This window comes from Anguilla rostrata, chromosome 15, assembly GCF_018555375.3.
Source record: "Anguilla rostrata isolate EN2019 chromosome 15, ASM1855537v3, whole genome shotgun sequence".
In the NCBI taxonomy this organism is placed as follows: domain Eukaryota; kingdom Metazoa; phylum Chordata; class Actinopteri; order Anguilliformes; family Anguillidae; genus Anguilla; species Anguilla rostrata.
Genome location: NC_057947.1, coordinates 24,140,601 through 24,163,799, shown reverse-complemented (window position 1 = coordinate 24,163,799; position 23,199 = coordinate 24,140,601). Strand labels below are relative to the sequence as shown.

The following is a 23,199-nucleotide window of genomic DNA, read 5'->3' as shown; positions in this document are numbered from 1 at the left end:
AGTCCTTAATGAGCCCTGATCCCCCATTTGTCAGCATGGTAAGCATGATGTATAATAATGGGAGGATGTAACTGCGGCAGATGTCTGCGTGTGTCTGGCCTCGTTCGACCGCTGATACGACTCCGGCTGTTTGCTCCTCTGTTACACTCAACCCCCTTATCCCTGCTCACTAAGAGAAATTATTATTTTTATTTTTATTTAGCGATTGCTGATCTCACCAAAACATGTTTGAGAAAAACTTAAATGTGAATCAACGTTAAGCTAAAATCTTTAGTGAACGAAGCTTCTTGTCAGGCTTCAGGTTTGCTTCTTCAAGAAGATATGGTCTCATCTCAATTCCCCTTGTGAACAGTATTTTTCACAGTTGCCACCTCAAAATATCACTCAGAGTTCTGAGATAGGAGAGTAGTTAGCCAAGCCTGTGTTCCACAGGAACTGTCAGCTGGCGATCATTTTACTGCTGTTAATGTGTCTCTCCATGCAGTCTCGCCAACAACGATGATGTCATTTTCTCTGGTGCCAGTGCTAATACCCAGAAGCACTGCGCTCTGATGGAGGTAAATGGACCCGCTGTGCCTCGACTGGCTCCCAAAATCTAAAGCCATCATCGGTGCCATCACTCACAATCATCAGCAGGATCAGCTGGACATTCTGCATTCCTCTGCAATATGTTTTTGCACGTGCGCATTTTAATACAGGTCTCTCAACACTTTTTCTGTACGATCGCTACTTTCCCTGATCCTCTTCCAGCTGATTTACTGGGCAACCTTATCCCACACAAATGCCCACAAAATACCCCTGCTTTTCTTGATGAGAACAAAAGGTCAGCGCACCTCTGTGGTGATAGAAAAGACTTTTCGGCAGGGTATCTGACTGGTGCAGAATCTGTCATCACACAAGCTTCCCTGGACACTATTGTTACAGAGCTGGAGTGTCCCCCACTACCTCACTTGCTGTACAATAACCCCACATTAATATGCCCTATGCCCACACTCACTGTCCCACACGAGACACTACTGCTCAACACTCTCCCCACTTCAACACCCACAGACCCCCACAACCGCCTAAAGTCTATCAGGCTTAATGAGGTTCTGCAAGGCCTCAGGGGCAGCTTTCCCATCGATGGACAGCTTTTCCCTAATGTGATTGGAACATTACGCAACCACTAATCCAGCTGTACCACTTTCATTCTCCTGCTCCCCTCCTCCTCACAACATCAGCTTTGTGTCATAAACAAAAACACAACACAGTTCACGTGCACAGTCCCCCCCCCCCACCCAATTTACTGTAGATAGGAAAATCCTGACTCAAATCCTGACACTATCCTGAATCTGTTAAGCATCAGTCAAAAGAAAAGGTTATTTTCTCTGCTGAACGGGCTATTATCACCACATAAATCTGCCTGCAGTTTCACATCAGTCACTCAACCATTTGAAGCTTAGAGAATATTTAAGATGAAAAAATATTCTCATTTTAAGAGAAAATTTATAATGACTTTCCATAAAAATGGAAAGTCCTTGTAAACTATGCGCTACTGGCAACACAGATGAGAATCCAGTGTGAGAAGCACTACTAGAAGCTCAATGACAGGGCTCTGCAAGGCCTCAAGCAGCCAGCTGGGCTGCAAACACCTTTACTGAACCGTGAGCGAGCTCATCTCAGCGCTTGAGGGAACATCCTCCTGAACCGCTCAGTCGTGGCTCAACGAGCTTACAGGAGTAAGAGCCAATTTGCACACGCAAAGCCATCAACCACATCTCTGTTGACATCAGCTCCCTGGATTCCCGGCAATACAATTCCATTTTTTTCCACAGCATCACTGCGCGCTGTTACGATCGTCCCCTCCGGCCACCGCGAGGGTTTTCCGGTCGGGCTGTCCACCTCAGCCAGTGTAATCGGACTGAGGTCCAGCCCCCGAGGTCTGAGACAGAGGTCACGGGGTTGCGGGGAGAAGGGGCGCTCGCTGCCGGTCGTGGGGGCCGCGATACGGCAGGGAGATTTGAGGGCGGCGGGGTGGAAAGAGAGCGGCTGCGAGCCCCGCTTCGGCACCCCGTAGATGGATGTGGAGAGACTTTAATTATCTCGGTTCCTTCTAATCAGGGCATGCTGGGGGGGGGGAGGCTAACCCCATGCTTCACTTACTCTTGGGATTCATAACCCTTCTTAACATGTCAATTTGTAGTACTCATGAATAAGCATGAGTGCATGAATAGGTCAACGTGAAGCCTACACAAGGGAAATAAGTCAGATGGCTGGAGAACATAATATATAGATTAATTGATCATTAGATTAGTCATTTCTAACATGGAGACACACCAGCACGCACCACTGGCCACATGTTTTGGCAAAGGTTCTTTTAAAGGGAGCGCTGTACCCTTGAGCATTGCATATGGGTCTTCTACGTTTTAGAAGAGATAAATAACTCCTGTAAAACACACATCCTCCATTGACCAGTCCAAGGTTTCATGTAGGGATGGCACATGAAAATTTCATTTCACAAGTATCCTAGGCAAAATGATCTCGATTTAGTTCAGATAGGCTATGCTTAAAACCTTTAAAAAGCACTAGAACATACAGCAATAACAAGGCTAGACAGCTAGGATACCTTATGGTTTGTCCCTTTAGGTCAACAAGCCATTTTCTTTTCTCCTTTTCCATGACTTGTATTCCAATCTTCAAGACTCTTTGGTCTTGTTCTAACAGCTGACGACAGCATCTGGGAGGCCTCATAAACAGCGCGTGAGATGAATTTCACCCCGAGCTCTTCTATGGTTACAGCTAGATCAGTGATGGCCACCTCTGGCCCTGGAGAGTTAACTGTCTTTGCCAAAGGAACCAGGCGAGCTGAATGAGCCGCGTAATCAACTCCTTTACCTGACCGATGAAGTGCTGAGAAACCGGCAGGCCTGCAGCCCTCCAGTAGCAGAGTTGGGGACCCCAGATCTAGAGCATGTTCAGACGTCCTGTTCCATGTCTCGAGTGTTTTTATGGAAAATATTTCTTTAAACATGTTAAAACCGCAGCTGGGTTTTACTGCAAAGTGCTCAGGTTTAGCACCTCATTTATGGCTATGCCTGCTGGGAATTTCAGGTTGGCCTCTGGTTGAGTGCACATCGCACCCAGACTCTCACCCCCACACTGCAGCAAATTCCAGTCCCTGCACTGGCAACAGGCCCGTTTTAACAAGCCAAACGTAACCAGACAGGACAAAACAAGCTCATCCCGAGGAGAGGGCATCAGAGTATCTGAGAGAGAGATCGGAGAGATCAGCTTCAGAGAGGAGTTTCCACAGCAGTGAGTTACAGAGGTTAAACATGCAGGGAAGGACGGAAAGAGGGAGAGGGAAAGGGAAAGAGAAATGGGGTGGAGGAGAGAGAGAGAGAAAAGAAGAGAAAACGGGGGAGGAAGAGAGAAAATCGGGTAAAGAAGGGGGGTTGGGGGGAAACGGAAAGCCAGAGAAAAAAGAAAAATAACAAAACAAAAAAAAAGAGCAAAAGAGAGATTTGGGATGACAGAAAGGAAGATGTTTGCTTCCCCTGTCTGCTCCTTTGGCTTGAAACCCCCCAAAACCTAAAGATACGAGTGTAAGAGAGCAGCAGCCAGGTGCAGATAGAGCAAGGCTCACGACGAACATGCACCTGAAAAGCAAAGACGTCTGATGAGATATGACCATACATGTAAATCTCAGACACCATGAATGATTCTGCCAGAAAAGGCCCTGCGAGGACAGTGCTGCGCAAAGACTTCCTACACTGCACTGATAACAGTAGAGTTGATTATAACACTTCCTGCCAGGGCATAACGGACTCTTAAGACTGGTACACATCCTTTACTGAAGTGCTGCTGCTCTCACTGACCTTGAGCACTTTTATGCAAAGCGCTCTGGATAAAAGCGTCCATTAAAAGAATATAATGCAATGCAACTCCCTTTTCCGAGACCAGGAACAGAGCCAAACACCACCACCACCCCCCTCCACCTCCACCATCACTCCAGTAACCATGGAGTGGCCAATCAACAGCTAACACAGCTGGGCAGCGATGCAGCTGCTGTCTCTACAGCATGGAACTCTGCCAATTTGACAAAAATAAACCTTACCACCAGCAGCACTAAAGTGAGGACATATCAGGGCTTTGTTCAAAAATAAGGTACATGTAAGTTCAGCTGCAAGTCTCAGGAGGAAAGAATTCCCTCTTGGGACATGAACCTATACCTGAGCAGAAGCAGCAGCATTGCAGGCAGTGCCATAATAGATTCAGGCAAAACGTGTCCTTAAAGCATTCACGGAAGAGCAGCAGACTCAGGTCAGTGGACTCAGACCAGAGTAAAATTTCATTACAAATGAAAAGGTCACGGCAACCCACTAACATTCTGAGCCCTCGTGAACCAACAAATTTCAGAAGCATAACATTGCAGTCAAGAGTGGGGGCTGTTGGGGGGGAGGGGGGGGTGATAAGCAGTGGGACGGCCCACTCGAGCCTGCCTGCCCAGGCACCAAAAGGCAGCCCCTGTCACATGCTCCCTTCATGACTTCCTGTAACAAGCCCCCTTTTGTTTGGGACAATGACGCAGCCTTCCCAGGTTCCAGACAGGGAGGGAGGCGGTCTGACCCGGAATACAGGGGGAAGGAAACACACTGCTGATTCAAGCTCGCACTCAGAGCAGCTCTGATCAAGAGCCTATCATTCACTGTACCGGCTCTCCTATTAAATCACCACAAGTGCACCTCTCTTTGTACAGTAGCTGAGCTGAATATAGCATTCTTCGGAAGTGAGGCTCCATTGGCAACACAACATATCCACAGCACACAGGCAGCTGTATGGTTCAAACTAATATCAGCCAATACACCAATTTATACCAACTGCATAATCCTACTAACACACACACGCTCAGACATGAGTAGTGACCCATGTGGAGTACAGCACATTCCCAGCCCTTAAGACTTACAGGGAATGTTTTACATGCTACAAAAGTGTACACAATTCATTAGTAGTAGTAGTAAAAAAATTATATCCTGCCCCACAGATTTATAACCGGAATGTCATGACTCCCAACAATGTAGTGAGGTGTCCCTACATGTTAGCTCTCTGGGACACCTGAGGATCTGTGGTAGCAGCAAGGACGAGGGGGAAAATGATTGGGGGAGGTAATGAGAAGATGAGGGCATGCCATTCCACCTCCCCCGTCCCCCTTCTCAGCACAGACAGTGCCAGGGAACAAGAGTGGGGGCTGGAGTTTGCTGTGGTCCACAGTCAGGTAGAGAGCCAATTAACAGGGAGTTGATATCTAATCTCCATCAAAGCAGGGCTGCGATGCCTGTCGGTCGCTGCTTCATCCCGATTCAGCCAGTACAGGGCAGCTGACTTTGGCTGCTGTACTGATTTACTTCTTTGTCATCACATGGTTTCTGGACAGCTATTTTTGGCCAACCTCAGATTAGTTATCCAAAGAGGGGTGTGGGCTCTTCAGAAGAGCCCATGACTTAAAACACACGCTTAAGACCAGCAAAGCAACAGAACGCCGGCGGAAACCGAGTTTGAGATTCCTCCTTAAAGGGGATCTCATGGTGGTGGATGCCCCAGGGAGCGGGAAAAAGATGTCAGTCACATGACCCGGGCACCCGCAGGGATTCCATGTGACCTGAATCTCTGCTTAATGAAAGAGGGCAGAATGCCAGGGAGAATAATGAACCTCTGTGCAGTTGGGTCGACAGACTGCGCCCTCCTGGGTATTAAGGTGTTCTTGCGCTACTTCACCACGTTACCAACGTGTGCGTAAGAAGAGGAGCAGTAACTGAAATAAACATTCTAGCCACAGTTTATGCAAAACACTTATAATACAGGTTTTATTGGACATAAAAACCAACTTGTTTTGGCAAAACGTCATCTTGGCGAACCCAGATGAAGGTGGAATGGTCTTCATTGGTTTTCTTGTCCAATAAAACCTATATTTATTCATTTTTAACACCATGTGTGATTGGAAGTTTTTTCTTAGTCACTCCCCTGGGTACTACCCAGCACCCACTGCGGGCAGAAACCCAAGGCAGTAAATGTGAAGGACGGCAGAACCTGGGAACAGCAATGCAATGCCAAAGAGCAGTTCAGAGGCATGCGGAGGGGGCCAGGAAAAGGAAGATGGGTCAGACTTAGCTTTCCTCTGATTTTGGTCTTCCACAGTTTGAGCATTTGAGCGAGGTGAGAAGAAGCTACTGAGGTTGACGCTGAATGTTTACAATAAGGGAAGGGAGCAGCAATGAGGCCAAATTGTATCCCCACAAACTCAAAATGACCGCAAGTGAAATCGACAGGGCCATTGGTGTAAGAGACCCCATAAACCGGCAGCAACTGATAGGGCTACGCTTCGCTGGCACAGCATTATCATCACTTTATGGTCATGCTGCATAAAATCACCATGACGATGATATGCAGGCTGCCTGACTCAGCAACGCCCCACTTTCCTTAAATAACTCCAATTAAATTTCAGTCCCATTCCAGGCAGTTCTTGGTACTCTGGCTGCAAGCGAGGGAACAAGTAGTGACTTAATAGCAGAGAGTTATGATTGGAGTCTTCAGACTTGACAAGGGGATTTTTTGAGAAGCCTGTTAAATTCGGTGATTACCTCGCTTTCCAAAATAAGGGTCAGATTTCACTGGCATAACCTAATAAAAAGACTCCTGTTCAGGCAAAGTCAAACCTATTAAGTCAGACAGATTCTATTAAAGCATCTTTTGCCTCCCTCCCTGTCGTCCATGGCTAGGATTTGGATACAGTGAGCTCAAAACACAAGCTCTCCCAGTCAAAGTCAAAAACAATTGGATCCAATACCATTTAGGCTACTATAGCGCAGAACTAATTCCCATTGACAATCTAAGGCACGCCTGGTCATCCAACTTTTTTTCTATGACATTGCTCCCCTGATATTCAAATTTGAATATGCTTTCTATTTTCATATCTTCCGCGTATAATCGTTTTCCCTGGCTAGTGCCCCAATTGTGCCCCAATGGCAATTTGGCTTTGTACTTGCCGAACACCTGGCACGAGTACCCATTTGAGTGTGTAAGGCAAAGGGCCATGATCATGAACGGCGTCTTCCCATTCACACCGCTACACACCGTCAGAACACCGGAGTTAACCCTCTGCAGTCCTGCCACAGAGCGGACCCTCAAATCACCGTCTCGTTTGGGGCCTCCGGTTAGCATTAAACACACATACAGTCATTTCAGGTTCTGCATAAACACCGTATCAGAACTGGCTGGGATGATTATTTGATGTAGTTTAATGCTTTTGGGCAACAGTAAAATGCCTGCAGATTTTGAAATTTTGAAAGCAATATATTTTTCACCAACATTTAGAACAATTATTATTTTATGCAACTGCACATTTTGCTTGTTAACATAAAGTAAAATTGTAGATCAGCAGGAGAGTTTTCAAATTTCAAATAAGGACTGGACCCATGCCTACCTTAAAAACTGAGAGAGAAAAAGAAAAACTGGCCCCGCCATCAGGAGAGTGATTTTTTGTTATGGAATACCCAGTTATTATCAGATGCGCCTGACGGATAAGCACAACTGTATTAGCACAACTACAATTTCAAAGGATACATTTGGACAATCTTCCATCCCTTCCGCAGAGGACAGGAAGGGGTCTTTCCAGGAACACACTTACACGCTAAGCCCAAGGCTTGCTTACTGGAAAGAGACCAGGAAGTACCACCTTCCTGTTTAAACACGAACCACTAAGAGGCTGAAACCTATTCAGGCCTGACTTCAGGGTCAAAAACACTGTTAAACAGGAATTCATGTTGGCCATCCAAAAGGAACATCAAATAATTCAAACAAATGTGGTGAACTCCCTTTACAAGTCACTGCACTGAATTCTTTTCTATCTCTAACTGGTGCCACAAAGCACAAAGGGTTTCCCAAACTGTGGGTCTTGACCTCATGTGGGGTCGCCCAAAAATTTCGAGGAAAAAAAGTAATTTTTTTGTCTCTTTAAAATATGCAAATGTAGGCAACTACTACATGTAGAACTTCACAGCTCAACTACAATAAAGCAATGAGATCGTGGTAGGCTATATCGCCAATATAGTCAAGGTTAAAGGGTGTTGTTAGGCATGTGACGTGTGTGGGTGGGGTGTTGGGGTTGAGTAAATTTGTGCAAATTCATTTGGCGTTGCATCATAAAAAAATTTGGGAACCCCTGCATGAAGCTATGCTGTGATTTTAAATGTAAACCACTATATTATACTGAATTACTAGGGGTGGGTCCATTTGCTTGAGTAAACGATTGCTAAAATGTTTTCCAAAAAAAAAAAGCACTCCTTTTTATGGAAATTCAATGTGACAATATCACACTGTATCACAGCACAGCATAGTACGCAATTATATAAAGTACAAACTGATTTGTCCTTGCGTTTACTTGAGAAATCTTCTTTATTTTGTATTTTTTGAGGCACCTAAAGCCCATTTTAAAGCCGCAAACTGCAAAGCAGGGGGCATGTGTGTTTATGGGGGAAAATACGCATGTCATTTCAATTTCACTTTTGTGAAGCACTGGATTGTACAGACTCTTTCATAAAAATGAAATATTTATAAGATATTGAAAGGGTAAGAAAAATGTTATTGGATTTAGTCAAATGTGCTGTGTTGGCAGCACTACACTTGCAAAATTGTTACTTGTGAAGGAAGCACTATGGATCAAAAAGGACTCAAGGTGAGAGCATTCACATGGTGCTCTGGGAGACTGATGTCCCAGAATTCACTGGGGAGTCACAAAGGTTAGCTGGTAGTAGTGGAGCTGAAGGGTGTGCTCACATCTCTGCTCAACAAGGGATTGGACGGTGGACGGTTGCCAGACCATCCTTAAGCTGTGACATTACAACCAATGTCCTGACTCAAGAACAGCGGTCTCAACCCAGTCCTGTCAAATTCCCACAAATCACCTCCACACAACGCTCTGAAGGAGCAGGGCGCCGCAGCGCTTTCCCGCTGAATCGTCTCAGAAAAGCCGAGCGTCCCTGTCCCTGAGCCTCGGACCCACGAGAGCAGGATAATGCATCATTTTAGGAGGGCCTTTACCATCCCGCCCTCCGCCTCAGTCTAATCGCTTTCATCAGAGGCAGCGTAACCGGCGAGGTGTAACGCTGCGCTCCCCTGCCTCTGCGCCCACGTTCTCAGGGCCATTAAACTCGCTCGGTGAGTCACGAAGCTCTCCTCCAACCGAGAGTGAAACTCTGCATCTCTGTGACTGCGGTGTGTGATAGCACGGTGACCATGGACACCGCTGCCATAACAATAGGGAGAAGACTCGGGCCTGTATTAATAATTGAGCATTCCCTTTGTTACCAGCCAGACCGCTGGAGGACTCTTACAGTATGTGCTTACGTGAAAAACATTCAGGGTTGTTCAATGGTTATACAGTGATTGAGCAATGAACTCTGAATTTCTGTATGAACATCAAGTTATTAACCAAGACTTTACAAATGGGAATTAACACATAACAGCGCATAACAACACACATTCACAAGGAAATTTGGTTTTATTATGAAAGTGGTTGAACTGATTAGCCATAATGAAGCCAAAGCTCAATCACGTCCATGGTTCATTTATTCCTCTTAAACCAACCTCTTCTACAACTGAGCTGCAGGTGCACTACAGACTCTCCTCTGAAAATGGCTGAACTTGAGTATGACACGCTTTAATTTATTACTGCCATCGAGTTGCGCCTTGACTGCAAAAATAGGACCGGCAATAGTATAAGCGTCACATAGAAGAAAATTATTATTATGGCTAATGCATAGCACAAACACAATGTTACAAATTATAATATTAAATAAGTATTTGAAATTTAGACAAATAATTTCACTTAATTTTAATTTAGTTCAGTACGTAAATCACTACAACTGGTCTTCGAATTTTATTTAAAACCTGGCAAAGCAACTGATGACCTTGACTGACAGGTGAGATCCAGAACAAGCTAACATAAATGGTCCTCAAACCACAGTCATGACATCAGCATTATGTTTAATGTAAAAGCAATCAAACTCTTAAATAAAAACTGTCGATCAGCACCAGACAGAACAGCACTGCGCTGCAGACACACAGAACAGCTCTGCTCTGCAGACACAAAACAGCACTGCAGACACACAGAACAGCTCTGCTCTGCAGACTCACAGAACAGCTCTGCTCTGCTTGCTCTGCAGACACACAGAACAGCTCTGCTCTGCAGAATCACAGAACAGCTTTGCTCTGCAGACACACAAAACAGCTCTGCTCTGCAGACACACAGAACAGCACTGGGCACATAGAACAGCTCTAACTGTAGTGCTCTAATCACACTGCTCTACTGCAGAGCCACAGGTACCAGACCCACACACAAGCCTTGTGGGTTCTTAGGGATTTTAGTGTGGTTAGGCTGGTACTGTGCCACAAACCGCATCTCTACAATACCTATTAAATCTATTTTAAAAGCAATGTGTCTTGAAATTGGCAGGAACCCTCAATAGTAGCTTCCTAGACTGCATTGTCTGTGGTTCCTCTTACTCATATGTATGGCTAGGCTAAGTCTTATCTTCTTTCTTCAGGGTTGCCAACTTGCGAGGAGACAGAGTGAGATTTGACCACAGCAGAGTTAAGGGGATGTCTGTTCTACTGGTTCTCAGGGATGGGGGGTGTCGGATATTATAAGCAGAGTTGCAACCACCGCTCTCAGTTGCATTGTGTGTGTGTGTGTGTGTGTGTGCGTATGTGTGTGTCCGTTGGCTGTGTGTGTGTGTGTGTGTGTGCATGAAAGAATGGGGGGGGGGGGTGTTAGCAGCCTGAAACCAATGAGATTTGGGTCAAAGAACCCAACATTCTGGCAAAACAACACAGGATTATGGTTAATTCACTAATCTGTTCAAAAATCTGTTCTGATTTGAGAACCAACTGTATTAGGTACTAACTTGTGGGTCATATAAGTAAACAGAACACTGAGCTGGATGGTACATTCAATGAAAAGAATTATGTGTGTAAAAACGTATAAGCACAGAAATTAAATTACAAAAAACAGACATACCGTACAAACTTTCTGCAAGTATATTTGGGCCACGTTTTGCATTTGTACAGCGGGGAGAGGCTGTCTTACTGAAGGGCTCAATTGCACTGCTACCCCTGAGAGTGACCCTCCAACTGCTACATCACACAGTCCAAGGCAGCAAACCAACTGAGCAGCCATACCACCCTGCATCCATCCCATGGCAAACAGCTGAAACTAAGCAGGTACATGCTTGGTTTACACGTGGATAGGAGAACTTGTAGAAGAACTGCTGTGGGAAGAGTTACAGGCAAGTCATCAGAGGGCACTGTGCTGTAGCCTGCTTTAGGTTAAATCGAGGTCCGGACTCATTAATCAGTGGCCAGTGTTAAGGCCACATTCACACATGAATTGGCGTCCACATCCAGCACTGAATCATTTCCTGCTTCTGATTGGCCACACAGTCCCCTGCATTTCCCACCCACACCACTTCCCCAGACCACCACTGCAGGGGAATTTACTTCAGTGACTTAAAATAAATATAGTACTGGAGTAGTTAATGTTGGTGGAGTGGACTACATTAAAGTTGAATGTACTGTGAGTGCAAATGAATCGTAGGCAAATTATCAATCTACTTTTATAATGCTTAAATAATGCACCTGCGCCTTGTTACCGTGGGACAATTTATTTTGCTTTAACACTTGCCAAGGCCCTTGGTTTCACAGCTGAAAAGCAATTATCGGAAATTACTGGAGCGTTCACAGTGTAATTAGCCTTAACTCTGTTACTTCACCAAACGTTAAAACCTACGGATGCAAGAGAGTAAACAGCTGGATTAAAAGAAATCCAGTACATTACTCATCAAAAACGCAGTGGAAGCATCACAGCCAACATCAGCAAAGGGGGAAATCACTTTAGGTCAGAAAATATACTTGAAAGGAGAACTTCAAAAGCAGACATCAGAGACAGTGTACCTTCCGCATTTTTTAAATTCAGGTTGTTGCTAAGAGCCGAGCTGGCCTGTGAAAAGGCATTCCGTCTGTTCGGAAAACAGAGCCCACCCCCACGCCCCCCCCCCCCCCCCCCTCTGTACAGCAGCGCATGTAGGAGAGATAAGCCTGACAGCACCTGTGGGAGACTGACTGTAATCGTTTTAGCTCTGCTTGCAGTCTAATCCCAAAATCACCTCTCTCTTTTGGAAGCCTCCTCCCCCCATCTTCTTTGCCACAATTCAAACCAGGTACTGCACAAAAAGCTATGGCTGGGGGCATGGCACTCTGTCTGTCATCTGAAGACAGGGCGAGGCAAGACTAGCTATTGGGTGGCAGAGCGAAGGAACTCAGAAATGTAAAGAATGGCCTTTCAGTTATGCGTATCTGGTGTACCAGGGCTGAAGTGAGACTGTTTACCTTTGCAGCAAGTAGTTATGAGCACACCCCAGTTTAGAAAATGAGGGTGTTTACAATGGATGTCTGCTTTACTGTCTGCTTAAGCCATAGAGAGCAGTTTGCTCTCTGTGGTCAAGGAGGACCAAGAGGCTAAACCGCTTAGAACTCTGAGCTGACAGGAAATGAGCTGGAAAGGTACTTCCTGTCCAGGCCTGAAGATTAATTAGAACCGCAGCAAGTAAACAACAGTAAGCACAGATCATGTTTGCTTTCAGCCAAAGAGTTTCACAGTAATTCTGAATTTGGGAGCAGAATATAATGACTAGGCAATAGGCGTCTTTATACATATTCGCAACTTCTAAAAATGGAGGTCACAATTTGACCCATATTTAACTGCCCTTGGCTGCATGGTATTTGGTCTTCTCACTACTGAATCCCAGCAGGCAGTGTTTCCATGAAATTCAGATGTTGTTTTTTTTTTGTGATAAAACTCTACTACATTTTAGGTTTGTGTGTGGCCTTGCAACTCACTCCAATCGTTCTGGAACGGACTAAGAGGATATCTATCACCAGCTTCACATCTACACAGAAACACCTCTTATTCTTTTGAGTATATTGGGTAGGGTTATGATTGGCCTGCAGCTATATAAGAATAAGTGTATATACAATAGTTTGTAATGTAGAGTAGATGCATTTCATTTTGGGAATAGTATTTTCTATGTTCAAAGCAGGGAAGCCTGTGCAATAACTATAACTGTCTAAACACAGCCACTGAAATCTAGACTCAAGTCAGCCAGTGTGAAGGAGGCTGAACCCCGCCTCCATAAAAAGGATCAAGGCCTTATATAGCCCAAACACATACGGCAGGTCCTGGTGTTCAAAAAGCGTAGGGTAAAAGCAGTGACTAGCGACTGCAAATGCAACGGCTTCGATTACTGGACCACTGCTGTGAAAATGACACCACCATGCTATACCAGGCTAATTACACCAGCGTTTCTGCTATCTCGTCTCTCTGAACACTCAAAGACATGAACCTTAAGCTGTTGTACCATATAAGCTCTACATGCAAATTTGGAACACGTGCTCGATTTTGAATTATATAAACATGACATTATACTGGTACGGGAGTGTAAACTACCACTGAAATGGAGATGCACCTGGCAATTGCTTACAATGAAAAGCACTCCTCCTGCAGTCAGCTACACAAATTATTACCCCCAACCCCACCTCCACCCCCACCCCCACATCTGATCTGGGTTGAGTGAAGACATTTCCACAAATAAATGCAGACATTTCTATGACTGTTGCCACGGCAACTCCAAAGTGACAAATTGTGCAGAAACACCACCCCCCCCCCCCCATCGTCCATCACACACTGCCCAGTGCCCACCCGGTCCCTGACACTGATTTGCCCTGACAGTTTATCCAGAACTGGGCATCCAGAGAGAGGGAATGTGGGGGGAGGGGGGGGGGTCACGCTTTCACACTAAGGGGACATCCCACCACCCCCCATAGTGGGGCTACATGGGGACACCTACTCCAAACCTACCATTCACTTATGGCCAATGGACTGCAAATCAGTGTGCCGTGTGCTTGCTGGATGAGGACCTTTTGACCCCACAGACTCGGCACAGACCACCCAGTCCTGCCGGTGGCTTTAATTCACTCCCCAGCGCCTGCGCTCTTCCTGCACTGAAACCTACAACCCAGGGAAATGGGGGCAGGTCTGATGGAATTCAAATGATTTCCTATTCTGTCAGCCTAACCGTGCCATGCTTTCATTTGGAATTATCCCATTTTAAATGCACTCTTGAGGGAGGAAAAGACAGCTCTGAACATGTGAGACAGATTACAACTATGCAGGTGTGAAGCTTATGCTAGATAAAGTATTTTATGTAGCTTTATCTGATGGCGTTTCATTATTTATTTTTTTTGTCAATAACTAAACAAAGATAAAATGCAGACACTGGATGCAGGAACACTTGCTGAAAATTACTTCAAAGGATTCTGGGAAATAAATGAGCATAGTGCCTGCTATCTCAGGTCTTCTTCAGTGTACCATAACTGCACACATTCCTTAAATCAGTCTTAACCACATCACTTTGAAAAACCAGCTAGCCACCAGGAGACATGCAGGGCACAAGCATGCGCAGCCAATGCACCATTAATAAATACATTTAAACAATGTCACAGCTGAATAGATTTTACAGGTTCAGTTGACTACGTAGCTAAATACCATAATCGACAGAACTACGCATACTGAATATAGTAACAAGACGACAAGACTCCTGATCTGTTAGGTTGGTCTCACTTCTACAATAGAGGCCCTCCAAGGTAGCCAATTAGCACAAAGTCATGTTGCTGTTCAACTTTGACTCATGCATATGAGTATACATGCGCAATAAACAACAGTACTGGCAATGTTAATTAGGCTATGCTTTATCAGCTCATGCTTAAAATGGTTTCCCAGAGCAATGTACCTGGTCCACTTTCATATCCTGCAGCTCAGGTGTTCTATTTCCTAATGGTAGCGTAACTTGGGGGAATTTGGGCCATAAGTACAATGGTTCAATGACTTCAGATTTCAGATGAATGCTTTGAACTTGGTATTTTTGACCCAGAGAATGATTCACACTGGTATTCAGCATCACTGACATACAGCCATTGTCACCCTTATCTCCTCAAAAGCATCCGTCAGGGCTGTCTGCCAAAAGCACCATCCCTGCACAATGCCTGACAAGTCTGTTTGACGCCAAATACAGATATCAACCTCTTTTACGTATCCTCTTTCACTGAGGTAATCACACCCGTTACATATGTGTGCCTGTGTGCGCACAATGAGAAGTTAAAGGTAACAACAGTAATCTGTAGCTTGAAGGGGGTAAGGTAGTTCACTGTGCATTTCCCACCAGCACTCTCATACCGAAAAAAATATTATTTGTTTTAGCATACTAATGATCAAATATTTGTACTTATTTGGCACAGAACCTTTGCAAAAAATTCAGTTGTGAGGACAGACAAAAATATCACTGCTCTGATCCAATCACCCTTTCATTTTAATATACTTAAAGCCCTTTCCCACAGTCTCTGTGCTCCTGAGCTTAAATGGCTTAAAAGCATTGGCTGGGAGGCGCAATGACTGACTGCCGACGAGATGGTACATTACTGCACTGTATTGATTATGCTGGGCCTATATAAAATGATAGGATTATGCAATACAGTACAATTTTCTTTTGCCAAATATAAATGCGCAACATGTCAAATGTGCGCAGTAAACGAGCAGTTTAATTGCTATTGAGGATATAGTATTAATTCAAGGACAATGTAACAAATCGGCTCGTGCTCATCAGTCTTTGGTTTCGGTTGACAGTGCAGAGGGAAGCCCCAGTGGGTCTCCCAGAACATAGAGTTCACAGATTTGCACATCTGTTGCGACTGCATTCACGTTCGAATTATGTTTTCATAGGATTATCGATACAAATCACATCTTTCTTAGAAAAAACACATTTCCTGAATGTGTGAAACTTCAAATGTTTCTTTTAAAATACGAGCCTTCACTTGAATTTCGTCGTGTGCCAGTATGTTCCACCACTCAGACATGATTGCAGGTCTCAGTTGTTACCTCCTCAAACCAGATTGTGGATAGACACCTGGATACTAAAATCTTAAAAACTGGGTGCACCCCACCACCAAACCGTTTCCGCACTTTATGGTTGACATTCATCTCGGGTGTATTTAAGTTGTTTATGTAGGGTATTCACAAAATGAAACGAATCATGCGCTGACGCCCATTATGAATAACTCATACTGTAAGTGGAATGTACAATCGTAGTAGGCCTATAGCTATAGGCTACACTCTTTTAAATGGGAACTTTTTCAGTTTGCAGTTCTTGATTTGTCTGCTGAAACGCGTCAAACACCCAATGTTCATGTTTCGTAGATACACGTAATAATCTGATTAATCTTTAAATTTAGGCCTAAATCAAGCAAGTTTACGAAATTAGGCTGCACGCTCTTTTAAGAGATCAACCCCTGAATCCAAACAGACTAATGGGACAGTTCGTTGCACAAATCAGGGAGCAGTTGTACAATAAACAAACAAACAAAAAAACCAAACAAACAAACAAACGTATAGAAGATAAGCGGCCTAGTTTACTTATAATCCCGTGTCCAATTTTTTTGTCATGGGAAAATGAAGGATTAAACTAAAAATTGGAGGCAGTATGGGTCGAAACATAACCATTCTCACACACCCATCCATAACAGGTTAGCCAACTGTTATTGTTCACACGTCCCTGCCTTGACTCGCGTTTTCCGTATTCATTTGGAAACAAAGTAGTAAAAGCCGTATATCTCAAACTAAACAATCTGTTGCCCGACGTAGTGTAGGCTACTGTAATAACATACAAGATTGAAAGCACAAAAACAACAACGGCCCCCATAGTACATTGTATAATTAAACATTCCAACAGTACAACCACTTGGAAGCGATGGATTCCACCAACAAGTAGGAGCTACATAAACGTATTCGGTGATAGCGGCATCGTTGCAGTTTTAGGGTACTTACGAATCTGGTGATGAGATCCCGAAGCACACTAAAATCCATGCTTTTGACAGCTTCTAGTCGGTCTTCTTATTTTACACCCTTGGATCTCCTCTGGCCGTTTATAACGCTAGCTGGTTTTAATTTCTGTTCTAACATCCATACTTGTCGGACATTCTCTCTTTGTAAGCGAGAAGTAGCAGCCCAAGCCGGTTTTTATCTTAGCTAATTGTCACCTACGAATTTAGAATAGAAGGCTATAAGCACAGTGCACCAATGAAATCATAATTTTGTTTACTTATACAGGCTAGAATACATTCTTATTCTTGCAATCAAGGCGTATGTGTTGTTGTTTGTTTCCGAGGCACTGCTGTTATTTCTTGTAGAGTCCTCTTTTTTCCTTTTCCAATTTCCTCCCTTATCGTTCACCTTCGTCGTGCGTTTAGCTCTCTTGAAATCCAGGCGTAGACAAGTGGCAGCTTTTCTTATCACACGTCACGGCTTTCGGCGCTTGCGCACTTCAGTGTCACACCCACTGACTATTACAGTGCAGCACGGCTGATCATCGCATGTTCTAAAAAAGTCACTTTAGATGAAGTCGAAAGCGAAAAACATTTCCTGAAGAATGCAACACAACGTATCGTGTTTGTGGAAGCTAGGTATTGTAGGAAAAATAACTGATTGTCAAAAAAATTAAGCCTAGCTGTAGCCTACGGTTCGGTACTTGTGTATGATTTGCTTTTTTCCTCGTGGACGCATAGCGGGAGCTGTCCACTGTTGGGGTGATGAAAAGTAGTCAAACGCGCAAAGTTAAACAATCATTCGCACAGGTCTGGGGGGCGACAAGGAGACGTTAAACTAGCTAAACTAGCTAGTATGCTTGTGAGAAGACGCGAGACTAGGTAATCCAGTAATGTGTCTCCCCAAAATCTAATTGAAACCTATGCCTATGTATTGAACAGACGGTGGATGCTGAGTAAAATATTTTATAGTGAACAGATTAAATCACCACCGTATTATCCTACAAGGCTTTTTCATGCAACCATACTCTTATTAAAGTATTTGTGATATTTGTAAGATTATGCAAGTTAAATTATCAAAATTTTCATATGAACTTATGAAATACATTTTAACAATTCTATGTTAAATAAAGTGACATAGAGCTAATGATAGCATCAATAGTAAACCACTAACTTAGGTATAGACAGCATAAGTTGCCTGTCTCAGGGACCTGGATAAACCACTTGTCTAACTGCTGCACACTGTACTATAAGCTCAGATGGTGCATAGTTTGAGGCTGCAAAACATGTACACTTTGTAATACATTTCAGTGGCTCCAGTCAGTAACTACTGAATGTAGCAGCCAGTGCTTAACCATACACACAGGTCATTAGGCAATTGCATTGGGTCCCAAATAAATTCAGGCTCGAAATGAAGGGGTTTTATACATATAAAATCCTTCATGACCTTGGACCTATGTATTTGCAGAAACTTCTCTCCCTCTCCACCTTAGCCTCTCACTCTCCACATTAGCTGATGTGTGATGAGCATTCTGTCAGAAAATGGCTGCCGTGCATCACCCAGGTGGGTGCTACACATTGGTGGTTGGTGAGGTGAGTTTCCTTTCATCACTGTAAAGCACTTTGAGCATCTGGAGAATTCATTAATTCAACTTCTGATTTCTTGGTGACCTCTCACAATAATGAAGAAAAAAAAACAATTGGGCAAGGTCCAATGAATATTAAAGAATTGGCATGAAACAGAATGATGGTTCAGCTATACATTATGGCAAAATTGGTGGTGTAAGTATCCACACAAAATTAATCAGAATAATTTTATCCACACCAACAGTAGGGCCTACCAAGAATGTTCCTTAAAGCCAAGCTGGCCGTTAGCATAAAGACATATGTAAACATACTCATAGATGGTATATATCCAAGATTTGTGGGTTCCCGAGTGTGCTGGGTCAAATCCTAATCTGGTTCTGCCTTTCTGACCATCTTATCCCCTCCAGTTTAATTGATTTAATAATCCCTCCCTCTCCAACTCAGCTGCTGTGCAGTGAACATTCTGCCACAACATGTTTGCCATGTAGTAGATATACAAGCATATACAACTCACCTCCACTACCACAAATGTTTAGAACCCAACTTTTTTTGCTAAATATTTAAAAAGAGCATGCATTTAAAAAATAATGATTGTTAATTTTAAAGGAGTTATGTTGACAGCGGAAAAGGGAAGAGCCAGAACAGGGAAGGTATTATAAGCTATTACTTAGGAGTAAGCCGAAAGCATCAACAATGCTCTCTCATGTCTTTACTTTCCTGTGGATATAATGCAGTAATATAATGCTGACCTGCTGTTTAGTTAATATAGATATTACCAAACTTGTAAATGTTTTGACTAATGGAGTAGTTTTCCCCACAGTTAAAAAAATACAGGTTTGTTGAGGTTCAATATACCCTGTAATTAATGCAGAGAATAATGCATCCATGATTCGAAGACTCTTATGTGACCATGGTCACTGCATTTTCCCTCTTGATTGAACAATCCACTTTTGTGCTTCTAACTTCAGCTCAATCAATACTGTGCCATTACATGAGATAAATAAATAAAGATCTGTCTGCCTACACAATATTGGATTAATATAGCAACTCAAGACAAATGCTGATCAGTTTTACCTGGCCATCACAAACAAAACTAATGCTATAGTGATTCATTTCAGAGAAATCGTGTCATAAGGGCTCTACAGGTGCATAACATGCTTGCTGCATGCATATTTCCAGTGAGAAAACTAAATCATTTGTACTTAATAGTCATAAGTAAGGGAATGTCTCTCCTCCAAACAAAGCTAGTTTACCTGTAGTACTATATGACCTGTACTATTGGTGATAGTCACTGGCTCACAGGCCATCGTTCAAGGAGTGAATGAGCTTCAGTTCCATTCGATTCAAGAGCAACAATGTCAAATCAGGGAGAATAAATGGGGAAAATATTTCAGATATACTGTAACCCTATATAGTTGAATAAATTTATAGCAAATCTCAAATATGAGATTGAAATAAAAGTTATTTACTGTGGATTGTACAGAAAGAGTCTTCTGGTGCATTCCAATGTGTTAATCGCATTTTCTCTATGCGTGTTCAAATCAAATTCCAGACCATTGTTCAGTTTGTCCAGGCTTGCCTGTAAGGAATGCTGATAAAATCTGCCTGTCCTGGCAACTCAGTGGTGAGGGCATAGAGAAACCACAGCACACAACTGAAAACCATATATAGGTTAAACGTTTATTGTGTCATGGGATCGTTTTAATGACCACAGTGAGTCAGGACCGCGGTTTAACGTTTCAACCGTTAGACGGCATCTCCTACAGCACAGCATCCCCGTCACTGCACTGGGGCATTGGGGTTTATTTGACCAGAGGGAAGATTGCCCCCTGCTGGCCCACCAACACCACTTCCAGCAGCAACTCAGTATTCCCTGGTGGTCTCCCATCCAAGTACTAACCAAGCCCACACTTGCTTAGCTTCAGCCAGTTGGTAGGAGCAGAGTGCGTGGTGGTATGGCTGCTGGCAATTCTAGCCTTCTCTCTTTTTGTTTTACATTAACTTCAATTAAAATTATCTCTCAGTTAATGAGTTGAATAAACGCCATTTTTGATACAACTGGATGCATTTATGTTTGTATTGTTTTCATTTTTATCTAGTCCATAAAACTAAACAGACTACTCCCTTTAAAAATAATTGGGAGAACCAACAAAGCTCAGGGCCCTTGGCCATGTCTGGGCTGGTTATTGGATGAGAGTAGCTCCCTGCAGTCGGGTGACTCCCCTTTTCCGCCTGTCTAATGGGTTATGTAGTTGCTGCCTTGTCCCTTTCATATTGTTTTTCTGGTACTACACACTCCAGACACATGCCAAGGGAAGCTTCTTTTGCAGCTACATTCAAACATTAAATATTTTATACAAGATGTCCGAAAAGTTGTTTCATTTCATAGTGTCATTTCAAATAATTACAACAGTTAAATTCCAGTCATTTAACCCACTTTTAGGCTTATGAGGCTTGTAAATCATATTGGAAAAGTATGAATTTCACTAAGATGTTATTTCAGCTATTTTTATCCTCAACCTTGGGGTGGGGGATGGGGCCTGGTATTTAGAAATAGCTTACGTTTCAATTCATGTCTGACTACAACAATGAAGCATTAACTACGATAAGGATGTTTGAAAACTATGAAAATATGAAAAATATTAAATTATTATTACTTTTAATTCCAGATTCCCTCTGGTCTTTGAGTACGCCAGAGTTGTAACTAACAGCTAGACCCATGACTATTACCCTTCTGTATTCAGAGATAGAGGTGATGTGATGATCAGAGTGGTTCATTGTCCTTGTTTGACTTTGAATGTATTAGAGGGGCTGTATACAAAAAAACTTGAGCTGTTGTATTTTTCCGAAGTCCTTGTGTATCAGTTACATCAATCCTCATGTTATGCTTTTTTTATTAATCTTAACCATTTTAGGTACATTCACAGGGTCATTGAACTGTCTTGTTAACCAGATTAGGTATACCCTCAGGGTTATCACGCAGTCATTAGGCTCTTTAGGCTTTTAGCATCTTATTGTGGTATCATAATTCTTCACATTCCGTGCAGTGCGAAATTAAGGCAGGCAAATAAACTTCACAAGCTACAGCTTTCCAATAACACCACTCCAAACACTCCACACCAGCGCACTCAATCAGGCCCTTTATGTAGCTGCACTAATTGCCCGATTCATTTCAGGTGTGCTCAATTACCAGGAATACTATTCCCCCTACTGAGGGTGGAGCCCATAAAGTTGCAAATTCTCAAGTGGGGTTGGAGTCAGATGATCAATACATCTAGAAAAGGGGGAGCTAATGGATAGTTTGGAGACACTTTTATTTCATGAAATATATTTAAAATTTCCTTTTAAACAATTTCTTTAAAATAGTATTTGAATCAATATTTAGAATTTTAAAAATCATTCCAAATTAAAGTATGTGTTTTATTTACTTATTCACAAATACAAGTAAAATGAATTTGTCTTCCCTGATTTATCCAAAAAATAACTGAAATACACAAAACAAATATTTTAAATGAAAATGACTTGATTTTTATCTTAATTTGGCCAGGGTCAGCTTGATATAGGAATGAAAACACACTGGTGTATACAGCGGTTTAGGAAATGTAGTTAAAACAATATGTTGGAGCAAAAAAAAAAAAAACCAACCCTGAACACACTGGAACAGGAGTTGTGCATCCCGGAACTATGACTTACAAGGACAGCCAAACCGGCCTTGTGTCCATGAAAGCTTTTTGGCCCGGTGAAGCATTTTTACAGTCATTTGTTTGTGGTATCGGTAGGCATCGACAGAGATTATTAATAATGCATGGACCCCCATCACTTGCAAGCTCTTAGGTGGTGTTTGCGTTGTTGTCCGCACCCGACTCCGGTGGTCAAAATAGCGCAGGGATCGTTAACTGTCGCCCGTTCCGAGCCAAAGCTTCACCGCGCTCTGGAGATGGATCCTCGCTTCTTCTCGTGATAATTAACGTTGGCGCGCACACTACTGAGACACAATTACTGAGGGCTGTACCAGCATCCATAACGTTTTCCTTTAATCATTTTAATTCAGGCCTGATGCTTGTGAGGGAATTGACTGGCATGCTTGCTGCTGTGTACCCGGTCAATAAAGTGGTCATTAAAGTGTGCCCAGGGGGAAACACAGAGTGGCTTTTGATTGGCTTTTTAAAATATTTTACTTCAGCTTGTGCTGAAATATATCGCTGATTCCATTGCCGCAGATTAGGTATGAATAAATCTTACAGACTAGTGGTCAATCACTTTTGCAATGTGGTCCCCATATTGTGAAGTCTTTGCGTGAATCTCATTTTCAAACTTTCAATCTTTCCAAATGTCTACTGTCTTTTCTCGCCCAAATTTGGAATGCCCAATTCTAATTATTTACATTACCTTAAGGCATTTGGCAGATGCTCATATCCAGAGTGACTTACACAGCTTTTACATGGTCTCCATTCACACAATGAAGTGAGCAAGGTTAAGTATTTTGTATTTTTGAAGAAAGCGTACGACAGTGCCCCACCTAGGATCTGAACTTGCAATCTGCAGTCTCACCAGTTCCCTGACCGTTACTGACTGTACTACACACAGGCCCTTTTAAATTAAATCGAATAAACTATTTTAACCAAAGTTGCACCTCAAAGGATTGGAAAT

The 23,199-nt window shown here is 43.1% G+C and overlaps 1 protein-coding gene across 8 annotated transcripts in view; it reads right to left on the bottom strand.

The window, feature by feature from the left end:
- The window catches only part of atp11a (ATPase phospholipid transporting 11A), a 62,043-nt gene extending 44,627 nt beyond the window's left edge, over nucleotides 1–17,416 (bottom strand). For all 8 annotated transcript variants that reach the window (XR_010325732.1, XR_010325731.1, XM_064310267.1 and 5 more), the window contains exon 1: nucleotides 16,967–17,416. Coding sequence is in view for 6 of the 8 variants with exons in the window: in XM_064310267.1 (XP_064166337.1) it covers nucleotides 16,967–17,005 (39 nt within the window). In the remaining 2 variants the exon portion in view is untranslated. The remainder of the gene's footprint in view (nucleotides 1–16,966) is intronic.
- Nucleotides 17,417–23,199: the final 5,783 nt, after the last annotated feature.